The sequence below is a fragment of the Mya arenaria genome, chromosome 5 (assembly GCF_026914265.1).
Source record: "Mya arenaria isolate MELC-2E11 chromosome 5, ASM2691426v1".
NCBI lineage: Eukaryota > Metazoa > Mollusca > Bivalvia > Myida > Myidae > Mya > Mya arenaria.
In genome coordinates this window covers 18,352,038-18,371,577 of record NC_069126.1, presented here as the reverse complement: position 1 = coordinate 18,371,577, position 19,540 = coordinate 18,352,038, and the positions used below count along the sequence as shown (strand labels likewise).

The following is a 19,540-nucleotide window of genomic DNA, read 5'->3' as shown; positions in this document are numbered from 1 at the left end:
TAGAATATTGAAATGATGCAGTTAAAAGATAACTTTTCATTCAATTTTACTCTGAATTATATTGACATTTTTTAAAATTCCGTTCTTTGTTAATTTCATTCTGAATTGCAGATTTCAACACACCCCTCAAAATACATGATTGTATTCTCTGTTGCAGATGTTAAGTCCCACCTACAAATCGCGGAGCGAGGATTTCAAGCGACAGTTTAAGGAAATTCCCCCAGATGAGCGATTGATCTGTGGTGAGAAAATCAACCGCCATCATATAATAACACTCCCTCAATATATACAATTTAGCTTTCTTGTGGTTTCTTAGATAATTTGTGGTAGTGTCATATTAGATAAAAGTAATAAGGTTTGATCCCATTTGTTCACGGTCTATGAAGTCAGGAGGGCATGTGAGCAAGTACCATGAAGTGCACTAGTGCTTTTGAAGAATTTGCAAGCAAGCATTCCTGCATTCAATAACTGCATGAACACATTAAAAATGTGATCAATCATTATATTTACATTTTAAGTACTTATTCATCACAATTTAAAAGGAGTGAAATCTTCTGTAGTTGAGTGTTGGTTGTTCGAGAAAGCTTTCCAACAATATACATTAGTATAAAAAAAACACCTGACAACTGTTGCATTGTGTTCAATTGGTTAAATGACCCCAATTATCCGGTCATAGCACAGTGTTAAAATAAACAAAGATGTCATAAATTCTTGCGGTTCATACAATATGACACAAAAGGCTAGGTAAATTTCAATCAATGATACTCACATAGAGCTTAGAATTTCATTGACATTGTTCAAATGTGCGGTAAGTCCCAAAAATCTTGCTCATTGGTTGGGGGAGACATATTGATTACGCCTTGTCTGTATGTCCGTCAGTCGGTCAGTCTGTACATCAACTTCGTTTCCCCCCAATACTTGGTATGCAGGTTGGTCATGACCAGTAGATGACCCCTATTGATTTTGAGATCAGTAGGTCAAAGGTCAAGGTCCTGGTGAAAAAATGGGTCCTTCACAATAACTTAAGATTGCATGCACCCAGAAAATTCATACTTGGTATGCCAGTTGGTCATGACAAGAAGATGTCCCCTATAAAAGTTTTCGAACAATTCATATGTGTGGCAAGACCTATAACTCCTATTGTATGCCCTTATTGAGCAGTGGGACAAAAAAGGCGCTGACATGTGCTTGTGGTGCTCTTCTTTAGAATTATAATGATTTGTTTATTACGAAGAGGATTCAGGACTTCATTATCTCAAAGACCTCAGACTTTCCTGCTTTAAAATATAAACAACTGTGAGTTAGTAAGTAATAGCCACTATTATCACCTGTTATATCTATAAGTATTTTGATTGGCCTTTTCTAGTTTAGTGGGATTGGACGAGTTTGAGTGAATATTTGTTTAGTCCTAGTTGTTTAAAGATAGCTTACCTTATCATATCATGATGAATGAATTACAAAGTTTTGTTTCCATAAATACATAATTTGGGGAAAAAATGTACTTTATCAATTTTTCTTTTATTGCAGATTATTCTTGCGCTCTTCAAAAGGAGATTTTGGTGCATGGTAGGATGTTCGTCACTCAAAACTGGATTTGTTTTTATGCGAATATCTTCAGATGGGAAACAATTGTAAGTGTATTTATTATTTATCATTTTTATTAAGTTGAACAGCAGAATTTTTTGGGGATCATAAGATGTAAATTATAACAGTTGTCTGTCTTTTAAGTGATATGTCCTTTTCTGAATTGTTAGGACATTAAACTATAGACTTATATAGCAAAATAAAACACCACAACTTGAATGACAGAGTCTTATGTACATAGATGATTAAGATAAAATGATACAGTTTTTCATAGAATTTATAGCTGGTATTCCTTGCTGACATCTCTTAAGAAAGCTTAAATTCACCATTGTTGGTCTGATAAAAGCCCATTTCTAAAAGCTGAAATGTCTGAGACGTTTTACTAAATATCACTGATTTTCCCAGCATAATATGGATTCTGGATTTCCAATGAAAGTTCATACAATCTCTGACTTTCCCTGACTTAAGGTATCAGGTGTACAATTAAGCTTGTCATTTTCTCGAACAATTGGTGATACTGTTACATTTTGTTGCCTGGTGACCCCAATAAATTTTGGGTTTCATTTGAAAGGGGATTATTGATAAAACTCGCCCCAGATAAAGATATTTGCACTTCATTTCAACTTAACAGTCACTAGATGCTGTATATTGCGTTTTTGTACTGGCCAGAAAAGCTTGCTTGAAATAAAAGTATATGTTTTAACATATTCATTCCCTGCATATGAAACCCTGAAGAAATGATATCAAAATAAAATTGGTTTACCAAGCAGCTTATATTCCCATTAGTGTACATTGGATACCTTCAATCGACAGTTGTCTGTCTGTATTTACAGAGGTTTGTAAGAATTACATCCAAACCAAATGTGGCACTGAAGTGAATAAAAGGGGCACAATATCGGTTGATGTCTGGGTTTTTATTATATTACCATGTTTAACTCTTTGACTGCCTTTATTAAAACAAAAATATGCTTATGATTAAGGTACAGATAAAAAAATATTAGCAATGTTTTCGCCCTTTTTTATCTAAGGAATTTAGGGTTACATAGCTTTAAATTAAAAAAAAAAAAAAACTTTTATAGATGCTTTAATATTTTTTAACTGTTCCTAAGTCATATGTTCTTTTGGTTTTTATCACTATAAAAGGCAAATGAATTAATCATGATAATGCATTAAAATTAAAAAAAAAAAATTCAACCTATATAGTGTGCCTTTAAGCTACCACAGATGTACTTGAACATTTTTCTTTCATCAGACCTGTATTGAAAATTATGCTGTGCCTATCAAGAGACTGCTATATAAGTCTGACATTTTTTACATTGATGACGGACAAAAATATACGCAAATAATGAACCATGACATGTGTTGCACAGTAAAAATACATTATCGGCTGCATTGAAATATTATCTTGTATGCTGGTTCAATGAAAATTATCTTGTTATACAATTTATGTCATTCACTGTATAATGCTCTGTTTATGAGATTATTATGTCACAATTTTATGGTGACGTTCCCTGGAAGTAGAATACGGACATGTACACTGAATGAATGAAGAATATGTCATATTAGATACGGTTTTGATAGGCAGCATATGTTGAGAGTTTCATAGCAATGAAAGAAGTAATACTTAGTATTTATTTTTGTTTTTCCAAAATATTCAGTGGGCGTTGCATGTCCAAGAACAGCTGTCAGCTTAATTGCTTACTGGACCTTAAATAAACATCTTTCTTATTGCTTCTTAGTGCACCTCATCTATAATCCAGCGGGATCGTCAGACAAAAATATTATTTCTAAAAACGGCATCTTTGAAGAAAAACCATTGCCCAAATGGGTTTTGTAATTTACTGATCTATGCACAATGCCAGTAATAAGTAAGGAGATATTTTTGTGCTGCAGGGCTTTTTCTGCCCATTTTGGGAAAAAGACCCTAGACATTTTGTGAAATTTTGCGTCATGAAAATGCCGAAAGTGGGAAATTTTACAGTGAAAAAAAAAGCTGTCTAGTCCCCTGCAAATTAAGAAATGATTTAATATTAGTTTATTTTCCCTTTAAAAGACCCAAAATTCTTGGGGTGTAAATATCTATTGCAATAAACATGACAGATAATATTTCATACTGATCTCTGAATGGGATGAAAATCAATGATTTCCGAGTTCAATTATCAATTAAACTTTACATCACATAATGTATAAGGATGTTGAAAATGAACCAGAACAGATAAAAAGACTTACTAAAAAAAAAAAAAAAAAAAAAATTTGATTTGGATTTGTTTCTGAAGATTGGGAAAAATATCTTATATTTTGCTTTGGGAATGGGTCTGATAGTCGGACCCGTGGGTACTATAGAAAAAAGCCCTGTGCTGACACTACGAAAGTTAGTAGTATACTTAATAAAAACTGTTACTGTTATTTTTAATATTTAGTATTTTTGCAATAGCTTTTAATTAAGCCTTTACTCATGCACAACTTCTAAACCACCAGTGATTGAACATTTACACAAGCCCCAACCTAGACCAGTACAGGCTGATGTGAAATATCTGTGTTTTGTTACATTTGGGCTGGTGGGTTATAATCCTAAAATAATATGAACATTATAGTATTCACACTTGTTCTAGAAACTATTAATCTCAGTGACTGAAACACCCACTAAATTCAATCCCTTGAATGACTAAAATAATCATATATGGAATTTGTTGACTATTTTTCATCAGAGACCGTCTGAATTGTTTATCTGAATTGGTTCAAGGATCCCATTAGTAAGTATGACATCATTGTAAATTTTAGTCCAAAAATTTGCTTTTTGCTGTAATGTGTGCATAATTGTTCTACCATATCCCCGGCATACCCCCGGACCTGGGGGGGGGGGGGGGGGGGCGTGGTTACAATTGACTGGTGCATAACTGCCTCATTGCCTTTAAGCCAATGTTAAATCCTACGTACACATTCATATGATTGTCATGTATGTGTACGTCTGTGTCACAGCTGTAAGTTGCTTTCCATTCTTGGAATTCTGCCACAGTGTTATTATGGAGAGTGAAAGCAAAATAGTTTTATCTACTTGTGTATTTAATGTCACTTAGGACTGGTTTGCTCTCTCTCTCTCTCCCTCTCTGATATATGTCCCCTCATGTCGTTTCCCTCGAATCATTTTGAAACAAAAAATGCCACAAAAATCAGACGTACTGAAAATCAATGGGGTTAAAAAAAAAGAACAGGCATATCAATTACATCAGCCAATTGTTAATATTGATCACTGATTAATTAATAAAATGATGTTGTTTTGTTTATTCATATTAGGCCTAAGAAAATGAATAAATGACATATTATCTTATATATATCTATAAGCACTACACCAGTTAGCAATAAAATTGCAGAAAAAGAACAAACATCAAAAATAAGACTGACATTCACTTACAGTAATTCATACCTATTGGAATTAAGTTTGTCAATCAAATCAAAAATACAGTTTTAACTCAAAGTTTTTCTGTTTTTTTTTTCTCCATCATACCAGGTTACCATCCCCATCAAGGACGTGTCCGCACTCACCAAGGAAAAGACAGCACGCGTGATTCCAAACGCCCTTCAGGTGACCACAGATCGCGAGAAGTACTTCTTTACGTCGTTCACGGCTCGAGACAAAACATTCCTCATGCTCTTCCGTCTGTGGCAGAATGCACTCATGGAACAGGTACTTGTTACTATGGTGACATGGTTACATGTGGCTTAAAATATTTTGCACCTCTATGAAGATCATTTTTACATCATATTTGGTCATTTGTTAAGCTGTAAAATGAACTTTTTTGTGTGCTTTTTCTAGGGAAGGTAAGTTTTGGGACAGCTCAATTGAGCTGAAATAAGATTATTGAGTTTGATATTAATATTTTCTTTATAATATTTTTGGTAAAAAGATGAAGCATATTGCAATATGCAGCTGAAACACCTCTGTTAAACTTCAGCTGCTCTTATCTTCGATGAAAAAAATCATAGGGGTATTATGATAGCCTTAGTGCATTGGCGTCCTCCACTTCGTAATGCAGAAAAGTTAACCTTGGCCAAAACTCATTTACTGTTCAAGATATTCAAATTCAGTTGCCATAGACAATACATACATGTACATCAAGGCCCATGACCCCCGCTGTATTAAATGGAGTTATGCCCCATGTGTTTGCTGAATGATGCTCTTGCTTTTGTATATTGACTTAGTAGGTTGAGTTATTATCCCATGCATGTTATACTCTATTGGGACCACTTGGATTTTGAACTCTCTCTTTCAGCCACTCCCTCCTCAAGAAATGTGGAACTGGGTTCACAGTTGCTATGGTGACGACCTTGGTCTGACTTCAAGTGATGATGACTATGTACCTCCCCTCAGTAACAGTGAAGGAAAGGACTTCTTATCAATCAAGAGTGCTAATACTAGCAAGGTAGATTTTTCAGCTATTTCAATTGATTTTAAGGATATCACAGTTGCTATGGTGATGACCCTGGCCTGAACTCATGTGATGATGGCTATTAACCAGCCCTGTGTAATGGTGAAGGAAAGGACTTCTTATCAACCAAGAGGCTTAATACTATTATCATACACCAGAGCGTTGATGCTATTGGTATATATCATTAGCAAACCTCTGATGAATACGAATGCCTTTTACAAACATTGTAAATTTTGAAACTATTTTATCTAAGTCGAAGAATATCACCGTTGCAATCTTGTTTCATTGCTGCTGTGATGATGGCCTTGGTTTGTCTCAAAAAGAATATTTTTTTATTCAAGTCCTAGATACAGTTCCTTGCAAAAACATGGTGTCCTCAAAATCAAGCTTCATTATAAAACAAAAAGCTGAAAGATGATATCCATTTAGTTGACAGCTTCACTTGTTTGTCTCGTGGAAGGAAATAATCATGTAGCAAAAAATTAAGAAACAAAGGTATGAGTAACTTCCCTTTAAACTACATGCGTTAACTTTGACTTTATCTGGACTTATGCATGATCATATCATTCATGTTTCCATAAACAGTTCTCTTTACATACAATCACCAAATAATTGAGGCACAAAAACATCAATTTAAGTTTCTGTTACAAAATAAGGTTAACTGTGAAAATGGGATACCTTTTCTTTTAGATTTGACATGAATTTTTTTATATTAATGTAAAAAAAATGAAGGGGTTTATTTCAAATGTCCATTTTGATTGATTATAGTATGGATAACATCAGTTTGTAAGTACCCATGTTTCGGTGTTCTCTGTCAAGGTAGTACATGAAAAAAGTGTTCAATCAATAGTTCAACAACCCTTAAACCTAATAACATGATAATTTAACAATGGATTGAAAATTTAGGTCAGTGGAGTCTATGCTTTATCTCTATGTTATCTTGTGAATCATTGTGCTGAATTTTAAATGCATTGTATATGGATTTAATGGAAAACAAATTGTCAGTTAAAACAATAATTAAAAGAAATGGAGGGTTCTCAGTACCTGGTCTTGTACGCTGACAGAGCTAGAAGAAAGGTAAGGGATTAAGATGTCATATCGAAGCCATCTGGAGCAGTTTTTTTATATGACACTCATATTTGTCTCTGATTTTTGGCTTGTTTGTGTCTCTAGTTCATTGTCGTTTGTGTCTCTAGTTCATTGTCGCTTGTGTCTCTAGTTCATTGTCGTTTGTGTCTCTAGTTCATTGTCGTTTGTGTCTCTAGTTCATTGTCGTTTGTGTCTCTAGTTCATTGTCGTTTGTGTCTCTAGTTCATTGTCGTTTGTGTCTCTAGTTCATTGTCGTTTGGGCCATTGCCTTGTGCTTCTAAACAGGGCTTAAGTTTGTAAAAAGTGTGAGGAAATGGACTTTTGCTGTGCGTCTATGGTATTCTTGTTTTGTGGTTGATCACTGTTTTTTTCTTATAACGATAAATGTAAGAAGTACCATATTGTTTTATATTTGTTTGATGAACAATATTGTGTACAGGAATCACTGGATATGTTATAAATCTGTCAGTGTGTATGTAATGCACCAGTCAATTGTAACCACGGCCCTTTAAGGTCTTAAGATTAGCGGGGACTTTGACTTTTGGTCCAGCCAATCCCAGGTAAAATCCCCGCCAAATGCCCCCACACCCCGAAGACATGTAAGGCCTATTATAATGTGCTTATCTAAAGCATATGTTTTGATATCATTAAACTCTGGGAAAAGCTTGGCTTAAACGCTGACAAATCTCCTTAAAGGAACGAGATTTCCCAGCACAAAGCAATGGCCTATTCCGCGCTATTTTTGGCGCAAAAACAAAACCACTATAAAGGTGTACCTGATACTAGTAGTTATACATGTCTCATGTGAAGAAGCAAGCCATTCCAAAACCAGTAGAGAGCTTGTATTATTTGAACACTTAAATCTTAACAAAATACTCAATGACTTTGTTTGTGGTTACAATGGAAGTGATAATTAAAGAAGTTAACAAAATAATTGTGGTTACAACACATTTATTGTCAATATTTACATTTTATTTCCAAATTTTGAGTCACTGTGGACAACACTGCAGTTCACATATGGGTCGTGTTACCCGTACCCACAAATGATCACCATACTGTGGTTTCAAACTGTATTATCTAATCATGACTGCTCACACCATACCTGAAACATAACCAGTAAATCTCATTGAACAATGATATCACCCCATGATTGTTTTTGTTTTTCCTAAATTTCCCCATTACTTAACAGGTCATGAACCCTACATGTTCATTACTTTCTGTTTTGTTAGGAGTCAGTTAGTAAGCAAAATAGGAATGTGAACTAGTGCAGGATTTAACTTGGATTTATGAGAATATATATATTACTGTGTATATGTGTGTTAAAGTGTAATCCTCCAGGTTGTGTTGAAATATGAGTACTTTTTATTTGATGATGTGAGTTATATATATATATATATATATATATATATATATATATATACAAACAAAACAATGTTTGAAAGTGTCTGTTATTTTGAATTATGAACCATGTAACTCAGAAAAGCCGCTGGAAAAAGATAAAGCAGATTTCATTTGGGAGGAACTATACGGGGAAAGCAAACTTGAAAATCAGCAATTCTTTCTCCAAGTTGAGGAAAAAACACAAGAGAAGCCAGAGTGATGTAAGAATGGTGCCGCTAGTTTTATGCCCCTTTTGGCTTTGCAAAGGAAGATTTGACTGTCAGTCGATAGTATTGCACATTTGTTATTGACAAGGCTGCAAAAGGAGGCTTTAATGTTTAACTGCAATCGTTACATGTACCGTAAATGTCCTGTTAGACAGAGTCTTTCATGGGTCTCATTATCTTTTCGTTGCTCTATTTTCCAATTCTGCCACTTGAACAATGCTCACTTTAACACTAAACTTGAAACTTTTTTTGTTCCCTTAAAAAGCATAACATTGGCGCCATTTGTTTCCAGCGCACCTGAATACCCTATCATATAATTTAGGCTACACACAACCTACATTGATAACAGATTAAACCATTTGTCATTCTTGCTGAAGGTATTGTATTGATCTATCAAAGCCACATGTTCAATGGACCGTTTTTTCAGCTCGACTATTTTAAGCTATACTACTCACCCAAGCGTTGGCGTCGGCGTCACACCTTGGTTAAGGTTTTGCATGCAAGCACACATAGGTTAATATCTCAGCAACTACTTGAGATATTGCATTGAGACTTGATACAGTGGTTCTCAACCATCCAACCTACTTAATTTACCAAGATGGAAACTCTAATTTGCATTTAATGCAAATAATACGCCTTTATTATTCGCCTTAGAAATTCTGGTTAAGGTTTTGCATGCAAGCACACATAGGTTAATATCTCAGCAACTGCTTGAGGTATTGCATTGAGACTTGATACAGTGGTTCTCAACCATCCAACCTACTTAATTTACCAAGATGGAAACTCTAATTTGCATTTAATGCAAATAATACGCCTTTATTATTCGCCTTAGAAATTCTGGTTAAGGTTTTGCATGCAAGCACACACAGGTTAATATCTCAGCAACTACTTGAGGTACTGCATTGAGACTTGATACAATGGTACTCAACCATCCAACCTACTTAATTAACCAAGTTAGATAACTCTAGTTTGCATTTAATGCAAATAATTGCCCTTTATTATTCGACTTAGAAATTCTGGTTAAGGTTTTGCATGCAAGCACACACAGGTTAATATCTCAACAACTACTTGAGGAATTGCATTTAGACTTGATACAATGGTACACAACCATCCAACCTACTTAATTAGCCAAGTAAGATACCTCTAGTTATCTCTACTCTCAGCACATCATGTATTGCGTTGAAATCTAGTCTAACAGTGATCCATGCATGTTTCGCCAAATTTTTTCAATCCTTACACTGAAAAGCGGCGGAATAGTCAAGTGCGCTGTCTCTGAGACAGCTCTTGTTTTTATTTATCACACATTTGGTGTATACTTCTAAACAGTGGATATTGGACAAGTGTTGTCAGTATTAAATATTCATGACTCCAAACATGACTAATTATCACAGTTAACAGATTTTAAGATCTTTTTAGAATGGGGAAAATGTTTTTTATTTAGCACAGAGCGATCTTAAAAAGACATGCGGTACATCTAATAGGACAGTTGCGGTACTTCTTGTTGTTTTATTAGTTACATGACTGTTTCTAAGTTTGATTTTCTTTGACATTTCATTGGGTTACCATTGACATGCAGTACATTATACATGTATGTTGATGTAAGACAACTTACCGCATTTGAACACGAATCTTGCCAGCAACACAAATCAACTTGTTTATATTACTTGAATGTTTTTGTAACAATGCAATTTATTTCAGAAATAATATATATAGTTTTTTGCGTTAGGTTTGAATTCAGTACTTGCCAAAATGCTCTTGTTATTGTATCGGAAGGGGCTTTTTGCAAACTGTTATTTTCATTTTAGGGCTGTTATCACCATTATTTCATGTTTACTGTGACTTCAGCATTAGTATACTTCAAAGCACAATCTTATTTCTATTTATAATTTGTTTTTGTTGAATATTAGGATTAAAACAAGTTAAAAAGTAACTTTCAAAGAGTGTTGCCATGTATTTAATGAGGAATAGTTATATCGTATGTTATACTATTCTTGTAATTTTTTCGTCACAAGTATTGCATAAGTTTAACCAAACCAATTTCTCTGATCATTTCAAATTTCATCCACAAAACACTTAATTAAATAATTTCTGTTTCCTAGGGTGATTCCTCAGAGCTCTTAGGCACCTCAGAGCTAGGGGCTGACATGGATGATGGGGACTCCACCCAGGCTGACCTGAGCCTTGAGGACTCCTGCTCCGCCCCACTCCTCTCTGGGTCGCCTGAAGACCCTGAAGAACAGCAGCCCACCGACCTCAGTGATACCACGGAGGATGACATGAGTGAAGGTAGGGAATGTCCAATGAATTGCACAGTAGGATACAGCAGCTGCTGCAAACAGCGGAATACAGTTTTTACCATACGTGTTACTGCTTCAAACAAATCTGTGACTATGCAAAATAATGCTGTTCAAGTCTTTCTAACAAAAGAATAATTTTTTTGCTTTTCCTGAAATTTGCTCAAAATGATTATCTCTCTAAATTGCTGTGTGTTTAACAACCATATCTAGCTGAACATTAATGGAGAACAAAATTGGCTGCAACTGTTAGGAATGAGCAATTTTAGTGTTTAACTCATACCTCTGCGAACGAGAAAGCCTGATTCTGATTTAATCAGAATGATTGTGGCAAAATGACACGTGAAATACCATTTAGTCAGTGCATGCTTATATGTTAATATAGAGACACTTAGACTTAAATGGTTATTGTTTATTGTTGCTTAAAAACTTAAACATAAAAACTTTATTAAAGCAAAAATTAACAGTGATTATTGCTTAATGAATAATGAAGAAGCCTTTTGGTTTCATGTTTTACATGCATTCTGATAAGTCTTATAGCTTTGAACTTCACCTGGCTTTCTTTTCCCAGGAGAAATTGTGTGCTCGGAACATGACCACCTATCCAAGCTGGCCCATAACGAAGTCTACCATATACCTGTTGATACCATGTTTGAACTGCTATTCACCGATTGTGAATTCTTCCGAGCATTCATTAGTGCCAGGAAATATACAGGTTGGTTTATCCTGTCACTCCCATACAGATCGGTCCAATAACAAGGTGCCGTGTAACTTTTAGTTTATTAGGACAGTAGACCATGTGATGTTTATCTACAGTCAGTTGGTCATGTGACCGCGAAAACGGACTTTTCTATTTTAAAATGTCGGAGGAAAAGCATGAATTATGTTTCAGTATCTTATTAATAGTAGGCCAACAACGGACCTCAACAATCACTCACCGATAACATCCCATAACTCTGCATACAAATGACACAGGCAAAACAATCGACCAGAAAATCTACATGTGATGTGAAAATCTTACCCCACCCACAATTGCTGGAAACTGTGCAGCATTCAACGATAGTTAATTCCATTTCTGTGGTAAATGAAAAAATCTCACTTACAACAGAAATGAATTATCTCTTTGCCGATGCAGTACTGAACATCCAACAGTATCAACACGAATGAAATCCATTAACATGTGGTGATTGCTTGTGAACACTCATGATCTTGAACCATGACCTGTTTACTGTACTCTGTGACTTGCGGAGAAATTGTTACATCATCTGATAATGTTTGATGACTGATCCGTGTTCATGCACTTTTTAAAGCTTTTTTGTTTTGAATTGATATTGACATATTAAAATGCAGTGACTTTGACTATAAACATATATGGAAAAAGTTGAACAGTTTTGAGAACTATTTTGGGGGAGATTTAAACATGGATACTGAGTGTGCAGGGGAAAAACAGTTGTCCCCCTTATTTTTAAAGTTACTTAATAATTTTAAGGTTATTTATAGTGTTTAAATAAACAAAGTAACAGGATAAATAGAATACTAGGTTAGTGCCGTGTATGAAGAAAGTTTATCTAGCTCGGCTGCAGAATTTATAAATTATAAATTCCTCCACCTTGCCAGATAAACTTCCTCCATCCACGGTACTAACCTAGTATTCGCTATTTATTATACAGTTCTTTTTACTATAATAACCACCCTGGTTGCAAGTCTTGTGTCCTTCCATCTGACTGTACATCTGTCTGTCTGGCGCTGCAAAAAAATGCCCCTGTCTGTCTGACGGTTGTTCAATGCTTGTTATTTAGACTTGTCAAGTGTTTGTACTTTGTTGACAATGTAGGTCATATTTCTTGGTCCTTTGAAATCAGACATGAAATAAAAATATAATTCTTGGAAAATGAGGAAGAATTTCAAATACCATTGCTGTAGATTAACGCTCTCAATCAAACCTGGACTTCTGTTTCAGATGTTGCATGTATTGTGTACTTATGAGTGATATCTATCGAATGTATTTAAAGAAAAGACATCCAGACATTTTTGTAACCTTGGTATTGTTATGGTGGTAGTCGTTCAAAAACAGTTGCCATAACTAGTAAAAAGTCAAAATTGAGCTTTCTTTACAATAACATCAGTCATCTATAGCAATTTATTTAAACTGTCAAAAACTTACATGCATAAATGATATTAGATTTTCTTGAGTAGCATAAATCTCAATTGATTATTCAGGGAGTAATTTCCAACAATATCAAACAGCAGTTTTGAATTTGTGTTGTCATTATTAAACAAAAATGTCTCATAAAACTTAATAACAAAATGTTGGAGGTCGGAAAGTATAAGGATTCATGAAAGTTTTGCGTTTGTTTCAAATGTTCTTAACATCAGACCCTTAAAAATCAAAGGTTAGAATAATTTATCTTCTGATGTAGAAACTTGATTAGAAGATTTGATAAAAATATGTCAGGATAAATACAGCACTTAAAATTATTAAATTGAAATGCAGGTTTTTTTCCCACTTTTCTTAGCAGGATGTGTATGTATATTAAAGATAACTCTACAATGTCAATTTCTACCATCATATTTGAATTGTGTCCCTTGTGCAAATTTTATTGCATGTTTCTTGTAATTCAAAAGAATGAAAGGTTAGTGTCAATTGACAACCACAGTGACACTGTAAATAAGCTTTAATTACTGTAAACAACTTTTCTTTTTTTTACAGATGTGACATTATCACCATGGCGAGACGAACAAGGGGAGAATATAGGTCGTGTACGGGAGGCAAACTATATCATACCCCTCAACGCACCCTTCGGACCAAAGACTTCAAACACTATAGAAAAACACATGTGCTATAAACAGAGTCAACCTGGTGTTATGTATTTGATAGACGCAGAATGTACTCCCCTAGGAATTCCTTACTCAGACGCTTTCTATGTTATGAATCGGTACTGTCTCACTCGTGTGTCCAAGGGAAAATGTCGGTTACGAGTAACTAGTGAAGTGAAATACCGTAAATCGCTGTGGGGAGTTGTCAAAAGTAAGTATGTTTTTAATCCAGGTGTTATCTTTGAAAGTTAATTTAGTGATCATCATCCATCATCAGTAGCAGTATCATTTCTGCTACCTGCCACAGCATTAGCATCAGCAAAAGCATTATCATAATTGCCAAATTTAGGTATATTTATTTGAAATGCATAAACTGATTCTTTTTTAATTAATCCAAAGTCAGTGTATGAATTGTTAACTGAATCCCAATGAAATTTACCATAAAAAATGACTAGATATCCACCAGCAGCTGACTGATCAGTTGTCCACAGGTTATCTGAAGGCTAGTTTATTTTATTGTTTTGTTTTTTTAATAAATGTTGACTGATTGATAACCGTTTCAGCTATCCTTGACAAAATCAAAGACTTGACCAGCTTTTAACAATTGGCTGCTGGTTATTTGTTGCCTTTAAAAACATTTTTTACAAAAAAGGCACCACTTATTTATGTATAAATATAGTATATAATTTGTAGTTTATCGTGTAAATGTTTTATGACTTCAAAATTTTAAAATCTTTCATGCATAAATGATAATAGAATTTGTTGAGAAGCATAAATCTTGATTGATTATTCAGGAGAAATTATTATTTGTACTTCACATTTTCAACAATATCAAACTGCAGTTTTGAATTCAGGTTGTCATTATTCAAATTTTGTTCACCAACAATATCAAACTGCAGTTTTGAATTCAGGTTGTCATTATTCAAATTTTGTTCATTCTCATTAAACTTGATAACAGAACGTGGGAGGTTGAAGTGCATAAGCATTAACGGAAATTTTGTGTTTATTTAAAATGTTCTTAACATCAGACCCTTTTGATGTATGCAAAATCAAAGAAAATAAGAATAGTTTATTGATGATGTAAGAACTGACTGAAGATTTAAATAAAAAGAGATGGGATCAACGCTACACCGTACCAAAGCCTTGTATATTATAATGGTGATTAATCCATTATGCCACCAACTGCATGTTCATAATGTGCTAGGAGCCTATTCTGATGTTAATTCATGATTATGCAATACAACATGAAGTCAGCTTGTTTAAGATGTCAGGATCATAACTAATTCATTGCTGGTAACCATGGTTCAGGCTAGCGAAAATATTGTGCATGAAAGCATGTTCATAAAATGAATGAAAATTTATAGCCTGAATATTCAGTCTAACAATGTAAATGCTAAAAATTCAAACTGATTTGTGAATAAATGTTAAACAATAATGAAATGAGGAAGATAAAAATGCGGTCTAAGGCAAAAATTGTTTTTAGATTCTCATTTAAATTTTTGTTTGAAAAAATGTGGCAGATCTGCAGATTTTTTTATATAAAAAAGCGGCTGTTACATTTAAATTTTGTGTCCATTTTCCTGATTTGCTAAAGCTGATTATATGTTAAACATGAACTGTCCAGTAGGGGATGAGGATTATAATATGTTTTCTTTGGCCTTAAATGTATTTAATGGAAAAGCACTTAAGACTTTTGTATCAGTTTCCATAGATATGGGAGCTTTTTTGTTTGCCTTTGATAGTTAACAGATAGACCTAAGTAGTTTCAATAGCATAAAAAAGAGTCAATTTACTGGGAAAACTCAGAATAAGTGTTTATTTATATTTGTGTATTAATTAAAAGCAAGTGAGATGTAAAAAACTCAATAGCTGTGAGATATAAATAAACCAGCATTGCTTCCTACTGGTTTAAACTAAGTGTAGTTTAGCATGACAACATCAGATATAAATGATAAATAATCAATGCTGTGCATTCAAGATGAAATCTGTGTATTGTGATAAATTTAAGGAAATAAAGGAAACATTACTTTGGAATTGATTGAAATTATGCCTGCCACAATTAAATTTTGCATAATTTAATGAAAAGTGTTATGTGACACCCTTAATTTGCATTTTTAATGGTTCACGTAAACAGTGCATTGTTAGATATTAGTTGTTTACGAAACAATATATGAAAGAAATCTATATTCACATGACTGATTTTCCTTTCGTAATATAACAATAAGCTTGGAATGGAAACCAATATGGCATCACACATCTTTAGAAAACGGGGTAATACATCAATATGACCATGACAGTCTTGGTGAAGAATTCATTTGCATTTCATTACAAGGGAGTAATGTCTTCTATTTGAGGGGAGAAATGTCGCATCACCAGTACTTTTGGACAACAGACAGCCAATAACGTCTTCTTTATTGATTTGCGCCAGTTGAGCTGGATGCCACTCAACCAGGGATATAAAAGTTCTGAAAAACTGGAAATTGGATTAAAATTAGCATTTCACCTCCTGATACATGTTTTAGTTGGTTTAATTAATTTTGCGTATTATTATATTAAAAAAAAAATTCTTCTACAAAACAAAATTAATTGAAAATGAATATTGAATGAATAGATTCATTGTGTTTACAAATTAAATGGTTTACTTCATAATAAATGAAGACAAGTGGTTTATTTGCCTTAAGGGTTGTTTTGCGATTCTTATTTAGATTGTTGTGTAATGTGTAAGTGATGAATTGCAAATGAAGTTTACCATATACATACCAGCTCGGCTTGTCGTGGGCGAGATCAACATTTAATACAGAAACAAAATTAAGTTAGAAGTAAGATTACGGTGTGGGTGTTAGAAGAATTTCATAAAACGTGCCATGTGTTATAAATTTAAGTGTTTAAACAGTAAACTGATAAAAATTTGATATTGTGTCAATGAATTTGGAATTAATTGTGCAATTAATCATTTAGAATCTATGGGTTACAAAATGTTATCATTGCCAGCACTTTAAACCCACCAGGAAATATGACGCAAGCATTTTTATAGCAAAAAAAGTGTCATTTAATCGCACATAAAAAAAAATGTTTCTAGAGGAATATTGACATGTACCATGACAAAAAAACGCTAATGGCTGTAATGTTTCAATATTCAGTGAGATAATTTCTGTGATGTTTCAAATCTGCGTAAAATATGGAAACCCTCCCACATGTTTAATTGGAATTTCACTTGGTCTCTCTCAATGACGAGGAAAACACGCTATTGAGAATACAAAAAAAAACACTGAGAATTGTCGCAGTGACTTTAAAGTTTTAATGAGAAACTTTTGCACGAAGACTGTAAGCTATTCTAAGTACTTAAACAGTGGTTTATAGGCAGAAATGATGATACACTTAAGTGTGATATAATTGTAGTTTTATACTCTTTATTAAGTGATGACTAACTGTATGAATGGTACATACACTTCCGATCATACACATGTAATTATATTTAATCAGTGATAGTTGAAAGAGACATAAAACTGTTGAAAAACGCATCATTGCCAAAAAAATATGTTACATCTTCGTGATAAAGTGAATCATGGAAAACACCTACACATCACAGTGATTGAGTACTTCATGATTTAATGTTTTAAACACTTATTTGTGAAGGACGAGTGTTATTATTTATAGAGATTGAGGAATACGTTATTTGTGGAAGTGATATCTTTCATATTTGTGGATGGGATATGATGTGATATAATTCATGATGGTGTCTACCGTTTATTCCTCAGATATGATAGAGCGGAACAGTGTCCAGGGAGTACTTGACTACTTCCAGTGTCTTGGTAAGTACTCAGTAGTCAGTTGCAGGGAGTACTTTACTACTTTCAGTGTCTTTGTTAGTACTCAGTTGTCATTTTCCAGTGAGTACTCAACTACTTTCAATGTCTTTGTTAGTACTCAGTTGTTATTGTCCAGTGAGTACTCATCTACTTTCAATGTCTTTGTTAGTACTCAGTTGTCATTTTCCAGTGAGTACCGGTACTCAACTACTTTCAGTGTCTTGGTAAGTACTCAGTTGTTATTGTCCAGTGAGTACTCAACTACTTTCAATGTCTTTGTTAGTACTCAGTTGTCATTGTCCATTGAGTACTCAACTACTTTCAGTGTCTTCGTTAGTGCTCAGTTGTCATTGTCCAGTGAGTACTCAACTACTTTCAGTGTCTTGGTAAGTACTCAGTAGTCAGTTGCAGGGAGTACTTTACTACTTTCAGTGTCTTCGTTAGTACTCAGTTGTCATTTTCCAGTGAGTACTCAACTACTTTCAATGTCTTTGTTAGTGCTCAGTTGTTATTTTCCAGTGAGTACTCAACTACTTTCAGTGTCTTGGTAAGTACTCAGTTGTTATTGTCCAGTGAGTACTCAACTACTTTCAGTGTCTTGGTAAGTACTCAGTTGTTATTGTCCAGTGAGTACTCAACTATTTTCAATGTCTTTGTTAGTACTCAGTTGTCATTGTCCATTGAGTACTCAACTACTTTCAGTGTCTTCGTTAGTGCTCAGTTGTCATTGTCCAGTGAGTACTCAACTACTTTCAGTGTCTTGGTAAGTACTCAGTTGTCATTGTCCAGTGAGTACTCAACTACTTTCAGTGTCTCAGTCAGTGATATTTTTTTTTTAGCTTGCTAGTTTTTTAAAAACAAAAAACAAAAACAAAACCGGTTTTATTTATTAACAGGATTAATTGGTCTATCAAGCAAAACAAAACATTCATGCATTACATAGCAACAATATATTTTTTTTACTTAAAAACCGACATGATATTCACAGATATCATGGATCATAAACATGTTTTCACATTTATGAAATTAATTAGATGCCCCTTGAAATTGTCATAAAGAACTAGATGAGTGATTGGGCTGTGATTGTTTTGAAACTCTTTTTTGATTAAATAAGTTTGATTCAAATGCATTTGTATTGTTAGCTATAAACCTTTAATATTGTTTCCCATTTTTAAGATTGAAATAATAATAAAAATAAAATAAACAATTCTCACATAGTTCAACCAAAAGCTTGGTTTTATGGATAATATGAAAGTGGCCTATTTTTCATTTTCTAAAACCAGAGAGTATAGCAATCATGTTAATGACTTGACTTACAATGAAAATTGTTCACAGGGTACAAGAATTTCTTTGAATTAAAGTGTCATGGAACTTTTGTCTTGGAGGTATCTTACATATTTTTTTAGGATCGTATGAATGATTGTATTCATGGTTTCTTTTAGCATTAAGATTTCATTTTTTCAACTTCTGTTTCCTTGTGTTTTTTTGTGTGAAAAAGTGTCAGATTAGATCAAGGCATTTCTTAAGTCATCACCCTTGTCACCCTGGCTAAGAAATATCTTAAGCTAAGTCCCATTTTAACTCTGGCCAAGACATTTCTTGAGTTATGTCCCAATGATTCTCTTGCCAAGACATTTCTTGAGTTATGTCCCATTGATTCTCTTGCCAAGACATTTCTTGAGTTATGTCCCATTGATTCTCTTGCCAGGACATTTCTTGAGTTATGTCCCATTGATTCTCTTGCCAAGACATTTCTTGAGTTATGTCCCATTGATTATCTTGCCAATACATTTCTTGAGTTATGTCCCATGGTTACTCTGGCCAAGACATTTCTTGAGTTATGTCCCATTGTTACTCTGGCCAAGACATTTCTTGAGTTATGTCCCATTGTTACTTTGGCCAAGACATTACAC

The 19,540-nt window shown here is 34.0% G+C and overlaps 1 protein-coding gene across 4 annotated transcripts in view; it reads left to right on the top strand.

The window, feature by feature from the left end:
• The window catches only part of LOC128234172 (protein Aster-B-like), a 43,147-nt gene that overhangs the window by 13,685 nt on the left and 9,922 nt on the right, over positions 1-19,540 (top strand). For all 4 annotated transcript variants that reach the window (XM_052948212.1, XM_052948215.1, XM_052948213.1 and 1 more), the window contains 8 exons: positions 158-242; positions 1,528-1,631; positions 5,093-5,269; positions 5,856-6,005; positions 10,807-10,993; positions 11,573-11,716; positions 13,712-14,029; positions 17,577-17,630. In XM_052948212.1, coding sequence (XP_052804172.1) covers positions 158-242; positions 1,528-1,631; positions 5,093-5,269; positions 5,856-6,005; positions 10,807-10,993; positions 11,573-11,716; positions 13,712-14,029; positions 17,577-17,630 — 1,219 coding nt within the window. The remainder of the gene's footprint in view (positions 1-157; positions 243-1,527; positions 1,632-5,092; positions 5,270-5,855; positions 6,006-10,806; positions 10,994-11,572; positions 11,717-13,711; positions 14,030-17,576; positions 17,631-19,540) is intronic.